Genomic DNA, 22,765 nt, shown 5'->3' with positions numbered 1-22,765 from the left:
ATTTGGAGTTTTACACCTGCCATACCGATTGCGTCAAATTATTTGGAGTTTTACACCTGCCATACCGATTGCGTCAATTCGCATGACACGAACAGGTGCTTGGTCGTCTACTCGTTCTTCGCATGCTGGCCCTGTTAGGATTAAACGCACACACAAAACTGAACACACACGCAAAAGCAATAAACGAACACGAGGATTTAACCTGGTTCGGTCTAAACTGACCTACGTCCACGGGTGGCAACTAGGTATTCTTTATTGAGTGACAAATAGTTACAAGTGCATAGCGTTGTTATATAAAGAATGAACTAGGGTTTGTAAATTATTGAACAAGAAATCGAAAACTGGGCTGGGCTTGGGCCCAGCCGCCCATACCCTTCTCCTCTTTTGACTTCATATAATAAACCGGGCCGAACAAGGACTACGAACCCAACAATCTCTCACTCGGAGGCCGTGAGAACTCTCGTCTACACTCCTGATCGTACTTTTGTAATCTAAACATTAAACTTCTTCTAGTTGCCATCGCCTTCTCATCAATTAACTGAAGGCCCGTTGAAGCTCTCCGGAGCTCCAAAACGTCAGTCACGGCTAAAACTGCCCCTGACCCGCTCTCTGTCCCTACCGGCTCCCACTGTAACGAACTACCGGATCCTGAGATAACCTGAGAACAAACACTCTCCATATACAGCAAGTAATTCACCGGAGAGACTTTTACAGCTAGAATACTGGTTTTCTTAATCCACTGTCGACCTGGAACTGTAACTGAAACACGACCTGTGCCCCCACTGTCACGATGTCCTCCGACTAATTTAACCTTCCTAGCTCGTTTATCTTGAATCTTCACTTTGGCTCTGGGTTTGTTACTTGCAAAACGAACCTTCTTCTGCCCACGAGATTCTGCGAACCGGATTTTGTCTTTCATCAAAACTGGATCCATTCCTTTCGATGACATATCGACCATATATAACGAACCCATTTTCTTGCCACGAGCAACCACGAGATTCCCTTTGACTACCTTCCACTGCCCATTCCCGAACTTAACATCGTGCCCCTAGTCATCCAACTGTCCAACTAAAATCAAACGTTTCTTCAAACCTGGAATAACCCTCACGTCTTTCAAAGTCCAAGAACTACCGGCTGAAGTTATCAAATCAACATCTCTCATACCCGTAACCTCTAGAATATCATCGTTAGCTAGTCGAACCTTTCCAAAATCCCCAAACTTAAGATTCTTCATCATTTCACTACAGTGAGTGGCATTAAACGATGCATCGGAATCCATCACCCAAGAATCAACGTTACTCTCAACACTGCAAACCAAAGCCTCATCACTGCTGACCCGTCATCTGTGTCGTCTTCTGTAACATTCACCTCTTTCTTACCATTCGGACACTGATTCCTGAAGTGTCCCTTCTCTTTACAATTCCGGCATTCAACATCTTTTCGAGTCTTAGACTGACTCCTCTTCCAGCTCCCACGTATGCGGACCATCCGATGATAAGAGTAATTATGGTCCGGAACATAATTGTCCAAGTCCTCGCATGGATATCATATTGCGTACAATTGTGTGTCATGATTTAGAACCTAAGATAGCTTGGGTAACGGCACGAATGATAAGATGATAAGGTCATGGTGGATACGCCGCTGGTACATCCTACATATAAGTGCCCTTATCGGATCGTCACTTGAAGCTTTGCTTCGGTTATTAGAAGTTCTATGTTGATATTTTTCCTAAAAATTTAATTATTTTCAAAATGATGAGGTTTTGGTATTCATTAATTTCGGGACGAAATTCCCTAAAGTAGGGGAGACTGTAACATTTCGATTTTACTAAACCCGTATTCGCTTACGTTTTACCCAGCACGGGAATATTTTGGTTTGTTAATATTAATCAAAATCAAGTAGTTATAAGTAATTAAGTTTTCATACATTCACTTTATACCCCTCATACTTTGTTTAATGTTCATTTCTACTTCATTTATTAGAAACTTCAATAATTAGCCAAGAAATAAACTTAAGGGGCTAGATGTGACAAATGTTGAAAGTCCCTCCCTCCTGGTCGCCTAAGCACCGGGCGATGGCGGGATCCCATGCCGGTCGCGCAGCGCGGTGGAGTATCTGGGCAGAATCCTTATCCCGATTCACTTCCTAGCTCGTTTTTGGTATTAAAATCGTGTATTTTGAGCATTATTGAGTGAATTAAGGACCAAGAAAACATATTATAACTAAAATATCAGCCTATATTCGTTTCTTACTAATCAAGAACCAGTCTTTCGGTTTATTTCATAGATATTCTCATTAAAAATCGTATTTTGTTACTTAAACGAGTAATATGTCCATATTTGGTTCGTTTTAGCAATCTCTGCCTCGTTGTTTTCCCCTACCTCTACCTTTTGTGACTAACATATTGTCTGATGATTCACCTGAACTTCTACGTCTTGAATCTTCTCCCAGAATCAGGTCCCGAATCCCATCAAAAGTAATTGACGAACTGCAAACCGCAGTCACGATTTGCGACCAACTGTCGGGCAAAGAGGATAATAACAAAAGGCCTTGAACTTCATCAACAAACTTAATGTCAACTGACACTAAGCGGGACATGATCGAATTAAGATTATTGATATGCGTTGTAACTAACCCACCATCTTTCATTCTTGTTGTCACTAGCTCTCGGATAAGATAGACTTTATTCGCTGCCGAAGGCTTCTCATACATGCTGGATAGCGCCTCCATCATACCACGTGCTGTGGTTTCTTTCATGATGTTAAACGTCACGTCTTCCGACAACGACAAAGTAATACAAAGCCCTAGCCTTCTTGTCTAACTTCTTCCAATATGCTTCTGACATCTTTTTTGGTTTTTCATCCTCAAGCACTACATCTAAGTCTTTCTGACAAAGTAACGCTTCAATCTGCATCTACCACCAACCAAATTTCTGTCCATCAAACTTCTGTATCGAAACCTTTCCGTCTTCTGCCATGACAATGACTAAAATGAAAATTTGGATAAAAACAGAGACAGACACAGCAATGGCACAGGCCTGAACTTAACGGCTGTTCTACTGAACTCTGTTAAACAATCAACCTATTTAAACGCAGCGGAATAACGAACTGTAAATCAGAAAACTGAAACGATAAAACCTGACAAATACGGTTGACACCGGTTCTCAGTTTCTTTAAGATTTCTTCCGACTACACAACTGTTCTTCAACAAAAAATAGGATCATGATTCATTGTTTTACGCGTTCTTCGCTTAACCAAAAGCAGATAAAAAAATACTGATCTTCAACCCAAGCCCGAACAATTTCAGCCCACACAATTTAAGCAACTGGGCCTACTGCCCTTTGTAATTCGGCCCAAAAGCAACAACCCACAAAAAAAAAACAAATTTAATCTAGACTTATAATGGGCTACTAATTTTTGTTTAAAGTCCAAAAGGAGAAAACTTGATCTGCCAAAACATAACCCACTGCTCCTTTTACAAAATTAATTATTGCCCAAAAGTAAACAAACTTACAGATCTAGCTCACGCGCTTCTTCTTCTTCGATCTTTTTTTTTTTGTGTTTTCTGCAAAACCTAATTTGCTCTCTCAGCTGTATCTACTTCAATGGCGTTGTCTCTAGCGGCGGGCCACAGTGATGACGCGATTATAAAATTGCTTTAAAAAATAACAGAACCTTCAATCGACGACGGATTACGGCTAAGACAAAATTAGGGTGGTGGCGGCGTTGTCTGCCGACAAAACCCTAAACGAACTATCTGTTGCCTTCTGATATACTTCAGATCGATTGACTGGGACGGTGTTCTTCGTGTGTTCAAACCTAAGCTCTAGATACCATTGGTTAGGATTAAACACACACACGAAACTGAACACACACGCAAAAGTAATAAACGAACACGAGGATTTTACGTGGTTCGGTCTAAACTGACCTGCGTCCACGGGTGGCAACTAGGTATTCTTTATTGAGTGACAAATAGTTACAAGTACATAGCGTTGTTATATAGAGAATGAACTAGGGTTTGTAAATTATTTAACAAGAAATCGAAACTGGGCTGGGCTTGGGCCCGGCCGCCCGCACCCGTCTCCTCTTTTGACTTCATATAATAAACCGGCCCGAACAAGGACTACGAACCCAACAGGCCCAAGGAAGTCAACACCGATACCCTTTATGGTTCAACTTGCAATGATAAAATACCAATCTTGCCCAAAACCCAATTATTCCACTCGAAGTTGTAAATTGGTTCGTTAAGCGTTAACTCCTGTGTTTTTTGTTTTAGACTAGACACCGAGAAGTCATTTGAGCTCTCCAGCTTCCAAACGGCCGATCTACACCATCCATCAAAGTTACCTTCCAGCAAACCTGTAGCAAGTGTCTTAGCTCCTCAATTTCAAGAGCCAAAGCCGAGTGTCGACTCCAATTCTACTCTTTGGCACGTTCCAGCCCAAACAAATGAACAATAGTGGAATGCTTGTTTTTTTAAGTTTGTTAAATTGTCATTTTTTGCCCCTCTAATTTGATTATGTTTATCTATGTTCAAAATAAGTTTTTTGAATCGTTTTCGTTTCCTTACGCAGTTACACACATCGGTTATCATAGTAGTGAACCGAACTTATTTAGTTATTTTATTATTTAACTAAACTATTTATAGTATTATTGAAATGTTAAACTAGACACATTACACACATCATCTCTTATAGCGAATGAGGGTACCGTAACGCACCGATTGAGTTCCCACAATATTGTTGTAGGCCATGTGTCACAATAGTATTTAAAAATAATAGAATAAAATAAGTATAACGATACTGTCGTTATACAAGAGAAATACCATAGTACAATATCGTGTACAAAACCCAATTATTCCACTAGAAGTTGTAAATTGGTGAGAACTAAAACGGAACTTCTTGACTCGAGTCTTCCATTGTCACACCCCGACCAAAGGCGGCGGAACATGCCGAGGTGTAACGATTGTCCATAACCACATGACACTAATTAAAGTGACAGTATTTAATAAACTCATTTCATTTCACAACATCGAAAATGTCACATAACAATTATCCATAAAATAACCATAAACAAGATATCACAAAATAATGGCAAATTTGATATTGTTCATTTTTACTAATATTCTAAGGTCTTTGATGTCGTTTTCTTCAAAATTATAAATCAACCAAGATGCAAACCTGCAACATTTCATAAAATAAAGTTTGTCAACACAAAGGTTGGTGAGCAATTCATAAGTTTAATTATATTAGTATATAATAAAGATAGCCACAAAACTTGCATACGAAACGATAAATAAAAGTGGTAATTTGGATAAATAGATATCGCTAAACACATTAGCGACACCCAGCTATAAGGGGATGCTAAATAGTCTAGGATTTTATAGTTATCGTTAATTGCATTACGTTAATGACACCTTGCTATAAGGGGATGCCAAATAGTCTAGGATTGTATAGTTTCACCAACCAAAAGCGATAAACACATAGGCATATAAGCATAGAACACCAAATCGAGCAATTATTTAGGTAAAGTATACAACTACGTTTGTGGTTTAAGATTCAAATATAAAGCATTTTGTTGAATAAGTATGAAATGTCACCCCCAAAATAAAAGATGGAAAATGGGGTATAAAGTACTCACCTTCAAGTAGTAAACTTGAAAGATGATAATTTGGAGATTTGTCGGAACGACGAGTTTAACATACAATGCCTAAAAAGAAAAGAAGTCTTGAATTTAGAAAAGTTGTCTTGAAGGTCTTTAAACAAAATAAATGTTGAGTAATATAAATAATTAAAGTTCAAGGTTTAAAATGTAACTATTTAAGAATTTATAATAATAACCCTTTAAAAATGTAAGTTTGCTCGAAACCGGGTTAAAGTATCTAACCTTAATATTTACTCAACCTATGTTAAGTAATAAGGTGGGTAAAATGCAAGAATGCAAATCCCTTTGGAATAAAGATACTAAAACGGTTTTTTTATCGAGTGTTTGGGTTGTCGGTTCGGGTCTTGATAATTGGTCAAACCCAAAGTCAACTTTCCAAAATATTGAATGTTATGAGATAACTCAATAAAATTTAATAAGACTCAACCAAGTATGTAGTTCCATTGTTTTAGAACTAACAACGCACGTTAAGCGAGTGTTTGGTTTTGTCGGTCCAAACTTTGTTATGAGATCAAGTTTGATCCAACATTTCCAAGTACTTAAGAAAATATTTAAAAATCAATTTGTAACTATTTTTAAAGAAATATACAGGTCTTGATGGCTAAAAAAAACATATTTGTGTGTCTTAAGCGAGTAAGAATCGGTTTGGTTTCCACATGTCCAAACACTAAAGAACTTGTATAATAATGTACAAATAAAAAAAAATACTTTAAGTTTTACAACCAAAAGTTAACAATAAAGTCTTTAAACAAAAGTTCGGTTTTTGGTTCGGATCGTGTTTCGGGTTAAGACCGAGGTAAGATTCTACAAACCCATAACCATAGAATTTGTAAAAATGATTTTAGAAACTTAGATCTAACAATAAGTATGTTTAAAAAATTATTTAACAAAACTAGTAACAAAGTTTCGTTTACGGTTTATGTGACATCTGCCCTGATCCGACCCGACCCAGGTACCCGTTTCTCTGACCCGATCTCTTTCTTTTATGATTTAGTATTTATTTATACTTATATTTTATTTTTAATAATAATAATGTATTTTCCTTCCCGCCTCTCTCTCTTTCTTTCCGCCGTTCCGTCCCTCTCCTCTCTTTCCGCCTTGTTTCCCTCTAACTCTTTGCTTGTCCTTTGTTCCTTCCCGCCTAAGGTTGTCTGCGCAGCTCCACGCGCCAGACTCCTTTCATGGAAGCCTGCGTGAAGACCTTGTTCCTGCGATGCCTGAAGAGAACTCTTCTCGCAGCGCGCTAAGAATGTTCTTCCCGCGATGCGCTTAGAATTCTAGGTTCTTCACGCAGCGCGCTAAGGATTTGTGATCCTTCCCGCAGTGCGCTAAGGATTTGTGATCCTTCCCGCAGTGCGCTAAGGATTTTTGATTCTTCCCGCAGCACGCTAAGGTTTGTTGTGCCAGCCTTCGCGCTCGCGCACTCAGCCTTCTCGCGCTTGACCCTTTAGTCTAGTCTTCTGTTTTATCCAGCCTGTATGCTTTTGTGTTGTCTTATCTTCTGAGCTGTTGACCTAACCTATCTAATGTCTGAATAGTTACTTTCGGCGCAGCATGCGTACCAACCCCATTGGTTGGTAGAAAAAGTGACTGACATTATCTTTTGAGATCTGCTTTTCCATGCTTGACCTGTACCTTTATCTGACCCGCCCATGCCTTTTTACTGTTCCCTGACAGCTTTATCTTGCCTCTGCAGCTGCCATATCTTTCCATATCTTTTGCTTTTGGATTCTTATGCTTTTTGATATCTTTTGCTTGATCCTGTTAAAGACCTTTTCCCCTTTTTCTGGATTTATGTCTCCTAGGGTTTCTCTATAAATAATAATAGTATTATTTTTCCTAACACTACACACACAAAACACTTAATCTCTCTTATTCTCTCTTGCTCCTTGCTCTCTCTGCCGCCTCCTCTCTGCCTCCGTCGTCCTCTCCGTTCTGCCTTGCCTTTCCGGTAATATATATATATATAATAATTTGTTTAAGTTACTTATTAATTATGCTAACTTATAATCAAGACTTAAAACAGATCATTAAAACAATAATCTTATTTATAGGTTAACTTGTGCTTGTTTAAAGTTGGTTCTTGCTTTATCTTACACCGCATCGTTTATCAAGTGAGTAATCTCGTACCTAATCCCTTTTTGCTTTTAATGTTTTGGGATGTTCATGTGTTCATACAAACTTAGAGTCTTAAACTTGTTTATGAACTTTAGTCGCGCAGTATCCCATGTGTTGAGGACGTAGACTTGGCTGTTTATTTGTATGTGTGGATCATTAACCGCTTTGTTCGGTCTATTCCGCAGTTTTCATGGTACCATTAGATGAACACGGGAGAACTATCGTTTATGATTTTCTCTTTTGTATACACATGCACAGTTTGTCTTGTTTGTGAGCTCAATTGTGAGCACTGGCAGTCTTGTCTCTTAGAATTGGTCCCGATCTGATTACACCCTTGTCGAAACCCAGACATACACATGTTGCGCGCAGATTTATTAATATCTATGTATTGTATTAAACTTGATTTCTCACCAACACGCAAGTGTTTGACGTTTATTTTAACACATGTTCAGGTTTGCAGTAGCTGTTTTGGAGCTTGTGGACACGTAGGAAGTTTTCTTTATTTTGGACCTAGATTAAAATGTATCAAGACAAGTTATTGTTGTTCGAATATTTTGCCTTATAATATATTAATTTATGTTGGTTTATATCTTGTCTACTTTGCGCGTGCGCGAATGAATGTATTTATTAAATATTGACACCCAATAGTGTCACGAGTAATGAAACAATATGTGGCGCCCCGATGTATAATCCGCCTTTGGTCGGGGTGTTACAGATTGGTATCAGAGCTCGTTGACTTTAGGATAGGTGGTTAGACGTAACGGCCTAGAATACCTAAGAGTCCCTTCTCGCGCATGAGAGAAATCTCATGTTTGCGCGCTTATTGTTAATTACTCGTTATTTATGAATATGCTCGCGCTTGCGCAGTATATGATTTTATGTTTTATTTCGCGATATTTCGATTTTTGTTGAATTTCGATTTTATTGATTTTTCTTACATATTCGTTTGTTGGGTTTGAAAATCCGAAAAGTCATGGTGATACATGAATAAGTTGATTTTCAATTCCCATTTACGATTATGTTCTGAGGTTGGAGACTTGAAAAGTCATGGTGATACATGAATTGTCACTCTCCAATACTCATTTTCTTGTATATTTTATATTGAAGATTGAAAAGTCATGGTGATACATGAATCGTCAATCTCCAATACTCGTTTGCTTGTATATTTTAATTGGGAATTCGGAAAGTCATGGTGATACATGAATTGTCGATTCTTGATTCGAATTTGTTACCTTTATTAAGTCTGCATTTAGGGTCATTTATATTACTTCAACTTTTGATAGTATCTAACTCCGTGCAACCAAGCTTTTCGAGGTTATACTTTGCGCTAAAACCAAGATATTAACTAAAATTAAAATTTTTATAGAATGCCTCCGCTATCTCGCCGATTTCAGAGAAGAGAAGCCTCGCGCATGCGTAGACAGCAACGTTCCCAGGAAATGGCCGCCGCAATAGCCCAAGCCTTGAGCCAAAACAATACCTCCAGTTATAACATTAAATCCTTCAACGCGGGTAACCCTCCAAAGTTCACAGGTCTTGAAGGAGCCACTGTGATGCTCCAGTGGCTTGAGAAGATTGAAAACACTTTCCTCCACACCCAATGCCCCTCAGACAGACGAACCCTGTATGCTTCCAGTGTCCTGGAATCTAGAGCGCTTACATGGTGGAATGGAGTAGCTCATGCGCGTGGCGCAGAAGCTGCTTCCAGCATGCTCTGGGAGGAATTTAAGGAAATTCTGACGCGAGAATTCTGCCCTCCCAACGAAGTTAAGCGCCTGGAGGAAGAATTCTGGAACTTGAAGCAATACAGCGGTGAAGCGCGCGAGTACGCGACGCGCTTCCACGAGCTAAGCCTGCTTGTCCCTCACCTTGTTACCCCTTCCCGCCGAGCCATAGAGAAATTCCTTGGGGGTCTCCCCATGGAAATTCAAGATTCTGTATGGGCCAGAAACCCAGTAACCCTCTCTGACGCCATCGAGTTGGCCGCTGTGCTCAGCGACAACCATGTCAGAGCAGGAACCCTGTTCCTGCGGGGAACTGAGAAGACCAAACTCACCAAGACTGCCCCTGAACCCGCAGAAACCAAACCTGAACCCTCAAACCATAACCAGAAACGTAGGCGCAGACAAGCTTACGCGCTTACCAACCCGCCCATAGTCCAGCAACCCGCTTACCAACCTCTAGCATACGCCCCTCAACCCCTGTCAGCCTACCCAACACCTCCTGTAGTCCACAACTATGCCTTAACCAATCCAGCACTCCCTGCCCCGCCTCCTAAGAAACCTTACACAGGAAACCATCCCTTTTGCCCAACCTGTAGATTTCACCACCCAACCCAGACCCCGTGTCGACTTTGTACCCGATGTGGCCGCACTGGTCACCTTGCAGAAAACTGTAGAGTCCTTCTCGCCAATCCAATTGCGCCAACACCACCAGTCTACCCGCAGAACCCACAACCAACCTACCAAAACCCACGACCCAGATCGTGCTTTAACTGCGGTGATCCTAGTCATTTCCGGAACGCGTGCCCGAGACTACAAGTTCAGATTACACAAGCGAATCCGGTAAACCAGATTTCGAACCAAGTGACGCGTGGACGAGCTTTTAACATAACCGCGCACCAAGCGCAAGCGAATAATGACGTAGTTAATGGTACATTTTTGCTTAACGGATTTTATGCTTCTGTACTTTTTGATACTGGCGCCGATCGAAGTTTTATCTCTCGCGTCTTCGAGCAGAAGCTTGCGCGACCGCGCAGCGATTTAAAAGAGGATTTTTCAGTTGAATTGGCTAATGGTGAAACTATTTTAATAAACTCAGTGATTAAAGATTGCACGCTTAACCTTAACGAAAACGATTTCCTGATCGACCTCATCCCCATGCCTCTTGGAAGCTTTGATGTTATCATTGGTATGGACTGGCTTTCGAAGAATCGCGCCGAAGTTATTTGCGCCAAGAAATTGATTCGCATACCTCGAGAGAATGGTGATCTTCACATCTACGGCGAAAAACCCTCCAGTGGTCTTAAGCTTATGTCTTGCGCCGAAGCCCAAAGACTCATGCGGAAGAAGTGTATTGCATTTCTAGCCCATGTGGTTAAACCCGATGAAGGAAAGAAGCTTCGCGATATCCCTGTCGTGCGTGATTTCCCTGAAGTTTTTCCTGATGATCTTCCTGGTATCCCTCCCGCTCGTGAAGTCGAGTTCCGTATTGATCTTGTCCCTGGTGCTTCCCCCGTAGCTAAATCTCCTTATCGTCTTGCACCCGCTGAGATGCAAGAATTGGCAAGCCAACTTCAGGAGTTGACTGCTAAAGGATTCATTCGCCCTAGCTCTTCGCCCTGGGGTGCTCCGGTGTTGTTCGTTAAAAAGAAAGATGGATCGTTTCGCATGTGTATTGATTACCGCGAGTTGAACAAACTCACCATTAAGAACCGTTATCCCTTACCACGTATTGACGACCTCTTTGATCAACTCCAAGGTGCCTCTTGTTTCTCGAAGATCGATCTCCGCTCTGGCTATCACCAGTTGCGCATCCGCGATGAAGATGTTCCGAAGACTGCTTTTCGAACTCGTTATGGCCATTTTGAATTCTTGGTCATGTCCTTCGGTTTGACCAACGCACCCGCCGTTTTCATGGATCTAATGAATCGGGTGTGTAGGCCTTTCTTGGATAAATTCGTGATTGTGTTTATCGATGATGTTCTGGTGTATTCTAAGACCAAGGCCGAGCACGAGCAACATCTCCGATTGGTATTGCAAAAGCTTAAAGCTGAGCAACTCTATGCTAAGCTTTCCAAGTGTGAATTCTGGTCTGATGAAGTACAGTTTCTTGGTCATGTTGTAAACAAGATGGGTATTCATGTCGACCCATCCAAGATTGAAGCAATCAAGAACTGGATTACGCCGTCCTCTCCTTCTGAGATCCGTTCCTTTCTGGGCTTAGCTGGTTACTACCGGCGATTTATTTCGAACTTCTCAAAGATCGCTTCGCCTTTAACAGCTCTAACGCACAAAGGTAAACCGTATATTTGGGGCTCGAAGCAAGAAGAAGCCTTTCTAACGCTCAAGCGATTATTGTGTGAAGCTCCTGTTCTTGCGCTACCTGAGGGTAATGATGATTTTGTCGTGTACTGCGATGCCTCCAACCAAGGTCTCGGTTGTGTTCTTATGCAACGAGGCAAGGTTATCGCTTACGCATCAAGACAACTCAAGGTTCATGAAAAGAATTATACAACTCACGACCTCGAACTTGGTGCAGTTGTTTTTGCCTTGAAGATCTGGAGACACTACCTTTATGGTACTAAGTGTATCCTCTACACTGACCATAAAAGCCTTCAGCATATCTTTGATCAAAAGGAACTTAACATGAGGCAACGCCGATGGAACGAACTCATCAGCGATTACGATTGTGAGATCCGGTATCATCCTGGTAAGGCTAATGTGGTAGCCGATGCGCTCAGCCGAAAACCCTGCCAGCTTAACTGTATCTTGCCGCGCACGCAGCTTCACTTTGCGCCGATCCAAAGCAACCTTGAATCGCGCATTCGTGACGCGCAGCGCGCATCCATCAGTAATGGTAGCCTTCGCGCCGAGTTAGCGTGTGGCGCGGAAGCGCATTTTGTCCCTAATCTGAGTGGAATTCTCTGCTATCTCAATCGCATCTGGATTCCCTTTGATGAGAATCTTCGCGCTGATATCCTGAGTGAAGCGCATAAATCTCGGTATTCTATTCATCCTGGCGCTGATAAGATGTACAAGGATTTGCGCATAACTTATTGGTGGCCCGGTATGAAGAAGGATATTGCTGTGTTCGTAGCTAAATGCCTGACTTGTTCTAAAGTAAAAGCTGAACACCAACGCCCATCTGGTTTGCTCGAACAACCTGAAATTCCTAAATGGAAATGGGAATGTGTAGCGATGGACTTTATTACCAAGTTACCTTTGACAGCAAGCAAACATGACAGCATTTGGGTAATAGTGGATCGATTGACTAAGTCTGCTCACTTTCTGCCCATTCGTGAAAACTACCGTGTTGAGCATCTCGCGCAGCTTTATGTCAAGGAAATTGTCTGCCGCCATGGTACTCCTTTGAGCATCATATCCGATCGCGATGGCCGTTTTATATCTCGCTTTTGGAAATCTCTCCAATCTGCGCTAGGAACTCGCTTGGACATGAGTACGGCATATCATCCTCAGACTGACGGTCAGTCTGAGCGAACTATCCAAACTCTTGAGGATATGCTCCGATCTTGTGTTCTTGATTTTGGAGGTAATTGGGATTCACACCTGCCTTTGATCGAGTTCTCTTATAACAACAGCTATCATTCCAGTATCGGTATGGCCCCATTTGAAGCACTTTACGGTCGTAAATGCCGCTCCCCGATTTGTTGGAGCGAAGTGGGTGAAACTCAAATCACAGGACCCGAACTTGTTCAAGAGACAACCGATAAAATCGCCAAGATCCGTGATCATCTGCTGACTGCCAGAAGCCGACAGAAGAGTTACGCAGATCGTAGGCGGAAGCCTCTCGAATTTCAAGTTGGTGATCTTGTTCTCCTCAAAGTGTCGCCTTGGAAAGGTGTTGTCCGCTTTGGGAAGAAGGGTAAGCTTGCTCCTCGTTATGTTGGTCCATTCAAGATTCTCGCGCGTGTAGGAAAAGTTGCCTACAGACTTGACCTGCCGCCCGCGCTCAGTAATGTGCATCCAACGTTCCATGTATCCAATCTCAAGAAGTGTTTAGCTGACGAGAACCTTCACATTCCACTTGATGAAGTTCAAGTTGATGAAACTATGCATTTCGTTGAGAAGCCTGTTGAGATTATGGATCGCGAGGTTAAGCAAACCAAGCGCAGTCGTATCCCTATCGTGAAAGTTCGCTGGGAGTCCAAGCGCGGAGCCGAGTTTACATGGGAAAGGGAAGATCAAATGAAGATCAAGTACCCGCACCTGTTCTCTGCGCAACCTACTTCGAGATAAATTTCGGGACGAAATTTCTTAAAGTAGGGGAGACTGTGACATCTGCCCTGATCCGACCCGACCCAGGTACCCGTTTCTCTGACCCGATCTCTTTCTTTTATGATTTAGTATTTATTTATACTTATATTTTATTTTTAATAATAATAATGTATTTTCCTTCCCGCCTCTCTCTCTCTTTCTTTCCGCCGTTCCGTCCCTCTCCTCTCTTTCCGCCTTGTTTCCCTCTAACTCTTTGCTTGTCCTTTGTTCCTTCCCGCCTAAGGTTGTCTGCGCAGCTCCACGCGCCAGACTCCTTTCATGGAAGCCTGCGTGAAGACCTTGTTCCTGCGATGCCTGAAGAGAACTCTTCTCGCAGCGCGCTAAGAATGTTCTTCCCGCGATGCGCTTAGAATTCTAGGTTCTTCACGCAGCGCGCTAAGGATTTGTGATCCTTCCCGCAGTGCGCTAAGGATTTGTGATCCTTCCCGCAGTGCGCTAAGGATTTGTGATTCTTCCCGCAGCACGCTAAGGTTTGTTGTGCCAGCCTTCGCGCTCGCGCACTCAGCCTTCTCGTGCTTGACCCTTTAGTCTAGTCTTCTGTTTTATCCAGCCTGTATGCTTTTGTGTTGTCTTATCTTCTGAGCTGTTGACCTAACCTATCTAATGTCTGAATAGTTACTTTCGGCGCAGCATGCGTACCAACCCCATTGGTTGGTAGAAAAAGTGACTGACATTATCTTTTGAGATCTGCTTTTCCATGCTTGACCTGTACCTTTATCTGACCCGCCCATGCCTTTTTACTGTTCCCTGACAGCTTTATCTTGCCTCTGCAGCTGCCATATCTTTCCATATCTTTTGCTTTTGGATTCTTATGCTTTTTGATATCTTTTGCTTGATCCTGTTAAAGACCTTTTCCCCTTTTTCTGGATTTATGTCTCCTAGGGTTTCTCTATAAATAATAATAGTATTATTTTTCCTAACACTACACACACAAAACACTTAATCTCTCTTATTCTCTCTTGCTCCTTGCTCTCTCTGCCGCCTCCTCTCTGCCTCCGTCGTCCTCTCCGTTCTGCCTTGCCTTTCCGGTAATATATATATATATAATAATTTGTTTAAGTTACTTATTAATTATGCTAACTTATAATCAAGACTTAAAACAGATCATTAAAACAATAATCTTATTTATAGGTTAACTTGTGCTTGTTTAAAGTTGGTTCTTGCTTTATCTTACACCGCATCGTTTATCAAGTGAGTAATCTCGTACCTAATCCCTTTTTGCTTTTAATGTTTTGGGATGTTCATGTGTTCATACAAACTTAGAGTCTTAAACTTGTTTATGAACTTTAGTCGCGCAGTATCCCATGTGTTGAGGACGTAGACTTGGCTGTTTATTTGTATGTGTGGATCATTAACCGCTTTGTTCGGTCTATTCCGCAGTTTTCATGGTACCATTAGATGAACACGGGAGAACTATCGTTTATGATTTTCTCTTTTGTATACACATGCACAGTTTGTCTTGTTTGTGAGCTCAATTGTGAGCACTGGCAGTCTTGTCTCTTAGAATTGGTCCCGATCTGATTACACCCTTGTCGAAACCCAGACATACACATGTTGCGCGCAGATTTATTAATATCTATGTATTGTATTAAACTTGATTTCTCACCAACACGCAAGTGTTTGACGTTTATTTTAACACATGTTCAGGTTTGCAGTAGCTGTTTTGGAGCTTGTGGACACGTAGGAAGTTTTCTTTATTTTGGACCTAGATTAAAATGTATCAAGACAAGTTATTGTTGTTCGAATATTTTGCCTTATAATATATTAATTTATGTTGGTTTATATCTTGTCTACTTTGCGCGTGCGCGAATGAATGTATTTATTAAATATTGACACCCAATAGTGTCACGAGTAATGAAACAATATGTGGCGCCCCGATGTATAATCCGCCTTTGGTCGGGGTGTTACAGTTTAGAGCTATTTACGGTTAAACCGAAGCATAGACTCTTAAAAACTCATAACCATGGAACTTGTAAACATGACCAACAAACTAAAATAAGCAAGATTAATATGTATGAACAAGTTATATAGATGTATATATATCAAGGACACGAAGTCCTCCATGAAGCCTTGCCTTATGAGGTCCGAAACCTCACCGACCGGAATCGGAGAAGTAACTACCAAAGGTAAACAAGGGGTATATTATATGTATGTTGCACAACCATAAACAAGTATTAATAAGGCTACATAAACTAATTAAGATGAAAGACTAAAAACCTTCAAGAACACTTAAGAAGATAATCTTTAATCCTTAATGTTTGAGAGAGTTTTTTTTTTTTTTTTTTGGAGTTGTAGCAAGGGAAAATGAAGAGGAAAGGTGGTGTATATATAGGGTAATGTTGGTGGTCAAATATGGGTGTGAGACAAGAGTTTTCATGTAAAATGGATCAAGACAAAAACACAAAACAACAAAATAAATAAATAAATCAATAAAAATAAAAATAAAAATAGGATGTTTTCAAGACCCAACAAGTGTGAAACAATATTGTAACATAAATCCATCATTTTGATTATAACATAAGCTTCGGTTTACAAATCGGGTCGGTTTACATAATAAACAAATACAAACAAGACCCGAAATTGACGAATGTCACATCCATATTCATATTCGTCTTAGTTTCCTTGGTGTGGCTAACTCCATTGACTGCAACAAAAGGATGAACAAAACAATATATATATATATATATATTAAGGCACGTATTCAATACGTTTCCCTTAAAATAAATTTCAAGTCTCTACTAAAGAGTTCATCTGTCTCCTGGGGTACAACAACCGGAACAGTGTGTTTACTGCCTGAGATGGCACTTGCACCTGAGATTGCATTAGGTAAAGTGGTGTTATTGAAAAGAAGTAGGGAAGAATAAGATGGCGTTGGAAGCGAGTAGAGAGTGCTCCTCTACATAGGTTCCTAAATATGAGGTATTCAAGTTTTCTCACTACTCCAAGAATTCTTATTCTTCTTTTTAATGAGACACAAGAAAACTCGTGTATATAGAGCCATGCATAAATGAAAAGTCTCTTATTAATTATAGACTTAATATTAGACATTAAACCTCTAATAAAGTGACATAAATATTAACCACTTGAAATCGGGTCGGTTTACATAATAAACAAATACAAACAAGACCCGAAATTGACGAATGTCACATCCATATTCATATTCGTCTTAGTTTCCTTGGTGTGGCTAACTCCATTGACTGCAACAAAAGGATGAACAAAACAATATATATATATATATATATATATATATATATATATTAAGGCACGTATTCAATACGCTTCCCTTAAAATAAATTTCAAGTCTCTACTAAAGAGTTCATCTGTCTCCTGGGGTACAACAACCGGAACAGTGTGTGTACTGCCTGAGATGGCACTCGCACCTGAGATTGCATTAGGTAAAGTGGTGTTATTGAAAAGAAGTAGGGAAGAATAAGATGGCGTTGGAAGCGAGTAGAGAGTGCTCCTCTATATAGGTTCCTAAATATGAGGTATTCAAGTTTTCTCACTACTCCAAGAATTCTTATTCTTCTTTTTAATGAGACACAAGAAAACTCGTGTATATAGAGCCATGCATAGATGAAAAGTCTCTTATTAATTATAGACTTAATATTAGACATTAAACCTCTAATAAAATGACATAAATATTAACCACTTGAAGAGTCACATATAATAAAACCACTAAATATCCATTCATCATATTTTCCAACAGTTGTTTCCGCCGCAACGAGTTATAGACTTATAGATATAATATCACAGGATTAGACAAATTTGCATCTGGCATGATATTAAATAAACGAAAGGGGGGAATTTGCTGGTCCATTTTTAGACAACTTGTGTAAACCTTTTTTTGGCATGATATTTATGAATAAAGAAATGAAAGTGACCATGTAATGACGATTATGTTGAAAACATATGGCTCATCATTTTCTATTCATCTCATCACAACTTGCACATAACCAATAATTATGCAGCTTGCAACCACTCATTTTCAAACCTTTGTTATTAATTTGGGTTAACATCTATGTATATAATTTAAAAAAAAGTAATTTTGATCCATCATTCTATGTCCTTTTGTGTTTAAACAAATAAAGTGTAGTTTATTCTTTTAACATTATATAACGAGAACATGAGCGTTGATACTTGTTAAGTATGCTGATAAGAACAACTGCAACAATTTTAAAAAGAAAATCATAAGGACAAGAAGAACGTTGCTAATATTCATTTAAATCATGAACCTGCTCATTCTCAAACATAATCCAATCTTGTATTTTGATGTTTCTATATAAAATTTAAGAGTGATTATGGGTTTTCCAAGTGTTTTAAATCTTCTAGAAAGCCCCAAGGCCAGAGTCAAAAAGATCAAATATTCTAGAGATCCTAAAACTGAAGTCATTTTTGTCTTTTAATAACCTTAAATGGTTTTCCTGCGTCAGAGCGACGTTGACCAACGTTGATGCTTGTTTAGAATTATTGTTTGTAAACGCTCAACGTAGGCCAACAATGGTTTACTTGTTTTACCAACAGTTTTACATTTCACTTCACTTTTGAGTCTTCTCTACTACACCCATCATAAGTTATTCTATTAAAACATTGTGTTTTAGGACCAACTATGATAGAGGCATCATGAATACACATACAACACGTTTCGTTGAAACACTTAATGAGTCAGGAGTGATCATAAAGCCGAGACAACATTTTAACATCCGGTGTATGTTTGGCATTACCAAAACCAATCTCTACCTAGCTCATTGTAATTGTTTCTCACTTTGTCCACAGCCAAAATCTCTAAAGATAAAAATATTGTTATCGGTTACGAGGAATAATGAAAGAAAATTATGTAATCATATTCTAAGGGGGCTTATTTTGGATTGAATGAGAAAGGACTAGGCCCTAGGATGTGCAAATTTTAGACACACTCTAGAAACCCAACCAAAAAGCCCGTGCCGGCCCAGCCCAACGGAACCAATTGAATCTATGGTAGAGGTGAAAAAAACAAAACCGGTTCCGGACCCGGCCCGGTGGAACCTGCCCGAAACCGGTTCCAAGTCGTACCCGGTGAGCCCAATACCCAGTCCAAACCCGTTTATACCCGGAATCCCTACCCGATTCCACCCCTTCAGAAGTCAGTTCCTACCCAGAATAACCAGTTCCACCAGGTATTACTGTTGAGCTGATGAAATGTTACCGTGGAACCTCTTCCAAAGGTAATAAAGCTGTTGAAACCGGTTTTTGACTGTTGGATAGTCGTTGGAACCGGTTTTTAACCTTTCTAACTCAGTATAAATAGGTGTTGGCTTGAATGGTTGATTAACCAACTCAAAACACATTAACGAACGCAAAAAAAACACCAAAAAATAGTCTCATTTACACCTCCAATTTTTCCACTCTGACACTCTCACCACCACTAGTTATGGCAAGCGCAACCAAACCGAAAGGCAAGAAGGTGCCTTTTTCATCCGTTTTTATGGACCCGGTCGGTGTGCTCAACGACCGGGAGGTTAAAAGGGTCGTCACGCATAATTGCAACCCAAGTGGGCCAATTGGGATTTGGTTGAGTTGCAAAACAGGGAACTTAAGGCCCGTTGCAAATATTGTGGCACTTTTTTGAAGCAAGACTCTAACTCAACTTTAAGAAAACATATCGATAGAAAGTTCTGCAAGGCGCTAAAAGAAATTCCCGAATCGGACCAAAGCCGAATTGGGTGGAGATGGTACAATATTTCGCTACAACATGAAGACGGTTCATGATAGAATGTGGGTGTGTGTATATGGTCAAAAACCGGTTTCCAACGTTCCAAAAGCGTTAGCATAGCCTTTGGAATCGATTCCAACAGTCAAAAACTAACTTTAATTATTTAACCGGTTTTCGAGTAGGAATCGGAACCGTCCTACACTACCCAGTTCCAGAAGGTACCCATATAGTCTACCGGGTCAGGTCCGGTTCCTAGCGGTTCATGTCAAGAACCGGTTCCAAAAAAATGCCCATTTAGAAAATGTCTGGTTCCTACCCGGTTCCAGGTATTGAAAAAACCTGATTAGAATCTATGGTATTTTGCGTGGTTATGATTTATGGACGGTAAAATTAACTTTCAGATATCTTTAGTTATTTTTTTTCTTAAAAGCGAGTTCTATTTCTACAATTTTTGTATATTTTTTTTATTAACTTATGAAGAAAGAGCAAATCCTAATACGTTCGCTTTTTTAATATAACAAGCATTCATCGACGTTATAACAAGCATTCATTTTTATGATAAAATATAACAAGCATTCATTTTTATGATTTCATCAACGTTCTAACAGGTGTCGTGATGAAACAAACAAATTCAAACCAAATAACAGCGGTACCAGGATTGATTTTAACCAGCAGTATCTGTGTTTACGGTTTGGCATATCTTTTTTGGTTGCTATATCAAGCATCAAAATGACACCCACCAACAGGGACTCCAAGAGTTATGTAAATCCTGATTCATACAGTACTTAACGGAAATATATTTTTTTTCGCAAATTGAAAACCCGACGTCGGCCGACGACTCATGTCAACAGAAAAGCGCAGGCTCAATCTACTAAATCAATCTCTGTTTTGAGCCTGGGTTCCACTTATTGTTCAGTTCTGGTTTTACCCATTGCTCGCCTAAAAAGACCACGAATAAGTACAAATCTTTTAAGTAACATTTGATTGAATAATATAATAACACAAAACTGAAATCTAACTTCATTGCACCAAAAACATATAATAATAAGATAACCAACCACTGAAGTTCCATTTCTACCAAAACTCTCAACATAACAAAACATCAAATATTCAGTCAAAATAAAACAAAAGAGAAGGTGCACCAGTAACCAAAACTCCAAACCAGTTCCTAAACAATTGCATTGGCAGCGCTTGCAATTCTAGGCCACAAATCAGCGCATTCCTTTCCAATTGGTCCAGTAATTGCAGAACCTATTTAAACAAACAAGCTCCAACTTGAATCAAACTTTCATACGATAACAATCAATTACTTTCAAGAAAATTGGCTAAACAAGCGGTAAGCTATACATATAAACATAAAGTGACTTCAACTTAATTGACAGTCCATTTGATAACGACAACCGAAATTGACAGGATAATGCAGTAGTTAAATAAAACTTACCTTTCATTTCTCCCTTGGGATTAACGATAACTCCGGCGTTATCTGCACAATAAAATATGAAGAATATATGACTTGTTATATCATCGTGCACATAAAAATTAATAGTCATTGTACAGAAAATCAATTGAATATTCTAAAGCAACACTTGTTTACTTAAAAAGGGTATCTTTTAAGTAATAACCGAGCTCATTCACCTCTTTATAAAATATTGTTTCTTATCAATTTTAAGAAAGTTAAAAAAAAGCTAAATCCCCCCCCCCCTCCAACAGCCGTTTCAAAGTTTGCACGTCTTCATTATAGTTGTGTTGTCAAACACAGAACTGATGATGGCTGACGAAGAAAGCCTGAAGGCTGCCAATGATAGGGTTAGAAAAAAACAAGTCTAGAAACCATCCCGATACGACAATGCAACCAACACCTTTTCCAGTAGGTAATCTGCAAAGCCCAGCATGCTAATCCACAATCAAGCGTGTATACTGGTGTGAAACTGAACCATAAAAACAATTACAATATCCACTACAAACACACAAACTCAACTGTGAAAACACAACAAGCCTTACAAATTAGCTAGCAGGAAAAAGTGTTGCACTGTGGCAACAAGATGGTTTCTAGACACGTCCTCTTTGAACCCAGTTCATTCTCAACCTTCAAACCCCCTTCATGCGACCATCAATTCCATATTTAAAAGCAGCACAATAACAAAGACCAGTTCAAACTCTGAAGTTGCCATTAGAAAATTCAACATTTTTACCATGTTAAAGTTACCAATCAACAATAGCAGAAGATATAGAAAATAATGTATAAGTTTCAGTTACTAACAACATTAACAAGATAACTATTTTTTTGTAAATGTAAACTTTATAGTAAATCTTATCATATACCAAGAGTGCAAACATACCGATCCGCTCACGAACGTACTCAAGTTCAGCTCATATAAAAATCTCAATTGAGCCAAACTTAAAGAAGCCCGAGCCTAAAAAATCTTGTTTGATAAACAAGACCGATCCCAATCCCAAGATTCACTTATCGAGCTCAAGCAGGCTCATGAGCATGATAAAAAATATATTTATATAATTTTTATAATATATATAAAGTGTAGGGTTAATAAAAGTAAGAATAATAATTAATTAATATATAAAGTTATAAAATACCACTATGCTATTTACAAAATTAATTAATTAATAAAATATATCTACAATTAATTATAAATACATAAAAATTAATTAATACCTTCAAAGTACATAAACACGCCGTCCTTTCGGCGCCACGGCTTGCGCTGACGAACGATGACAGCTGGCATAACCTTCTTCCTGAGATCCGGCTTCCCTTTCTTAACCGTAGCCATAACCATATCTCCGACGCAAGCCGACGGAAGCCGGTTAAGCCGACCTTTGATTCATTTCACTGAGATGATGTACAGGTTCTTCGCGCCGGTGTTGTCGGCGCAGTTGACCGTTGCAGCCACCGGAAGACCTAGTGACATACGAAACTTGTTACCGGCGGAACCACCGCGACCTGATTAACAATCAATAAACAGTTGATTAGTGCATTGAGATGGTGAAATTAGTGGAAATGAATTAGGGTTTGGTGTGATTGGAACCTCGCTTGGACATGGTTGAAGTTGTTGTTGGAGGCGGAGTGATTTGGGGATTAGGGTTTTATATTGATGGTTACCTTAGGGTATGGGGAGGTTTGGGCTGGGCTGGGTATTCAGATTCATACCAATTGTTTGGGCCTTCTTATGGCTAAATAGCTAATGCCATTATAGGTGTAAAAAACAACCTTTTACTAACTGAGCCCGTATCTGGAACTGTACCCGATTTGTACCCGGTAA

At 39.7% G+C, this 22,765-nt stretch overlaps 1 protein-coding gene across 1 annotated transcript; it reads right to left on the bottom strand.

The window, feature by feature from the left end:
• Positions 1–20,561: 20,561 nt before the first annotated feature.
• On the bottom strand, positions 20,562–22,465 carry LOC143556481 (large ribosomal subunit protein uL14x/uL14z/uL14y-like). The gene is made up of 3 exons (XM_077045785.1): positions 22,162–22,465; positions 20,932–20,973; positions 20,562–20,741 (listed from the first exon to the last, which is right to left on the bottom strand). The coding sequence occupies exons 1-3, from the start codon at positions 22,280–22,282 to the stop codon at positions 20,659–20,661; spliced, it is 246 nt and encodes an 81-aa protein (XP_076901900.1). The 5' UTR covers positions 22,283–22,465; the 3' UTR covers positions 20,562–20,658.
• Positions 22,466–22,765: the final 300 nt, after the last annotated feature.

The sequence above is a fragment of the Bidens hawaiensis genome, unplaced genomic scaffold (assembly GCF_021521415.1).
Source record: "Bidens hawaiensis isolate Kalapana, Puna unplaced genomic scaffold, B.hawaiensis_p1.1 tig00018577_1, whole genome shotgun sequence".
NCBI lineage: Eukaryota > Viridiplantae > Streptophyta > Magnoliopsida > Asterales > Asteraceae > Bidens > Bidens hawaiensis.
The sequence above is the reverse complement of the archived record's forward strand: the minus strand, read 5'-3'. Positions and strand labels throughout refer to the sequence as shown.

Bases quoted from the DNA above. Each gene is read 5' to 3' on its own strand.
- LOC143556481 (XM_077045785.1), bottom strand. From the start codon at position 22,282: ATGGTTATGGCTACGGTTAAGAAAGGGAAGCCGGATCTCAGGAAGAAG. The intron at 20,974-22,161 runs GTATTAATTAAT...TTTATTGTGCAG, and splicing joins CGTGTTTATGTACTTTGAAG to ATAACGCCGGAGTTATCGTT. The intron at 20,742-20,931 runs GTAAGTTTTATT...TTGTTTAAATAG, and splicing joins TCCCAAGGGAGAAATGAAAG to GTTCTGCAATTACTGGACCA.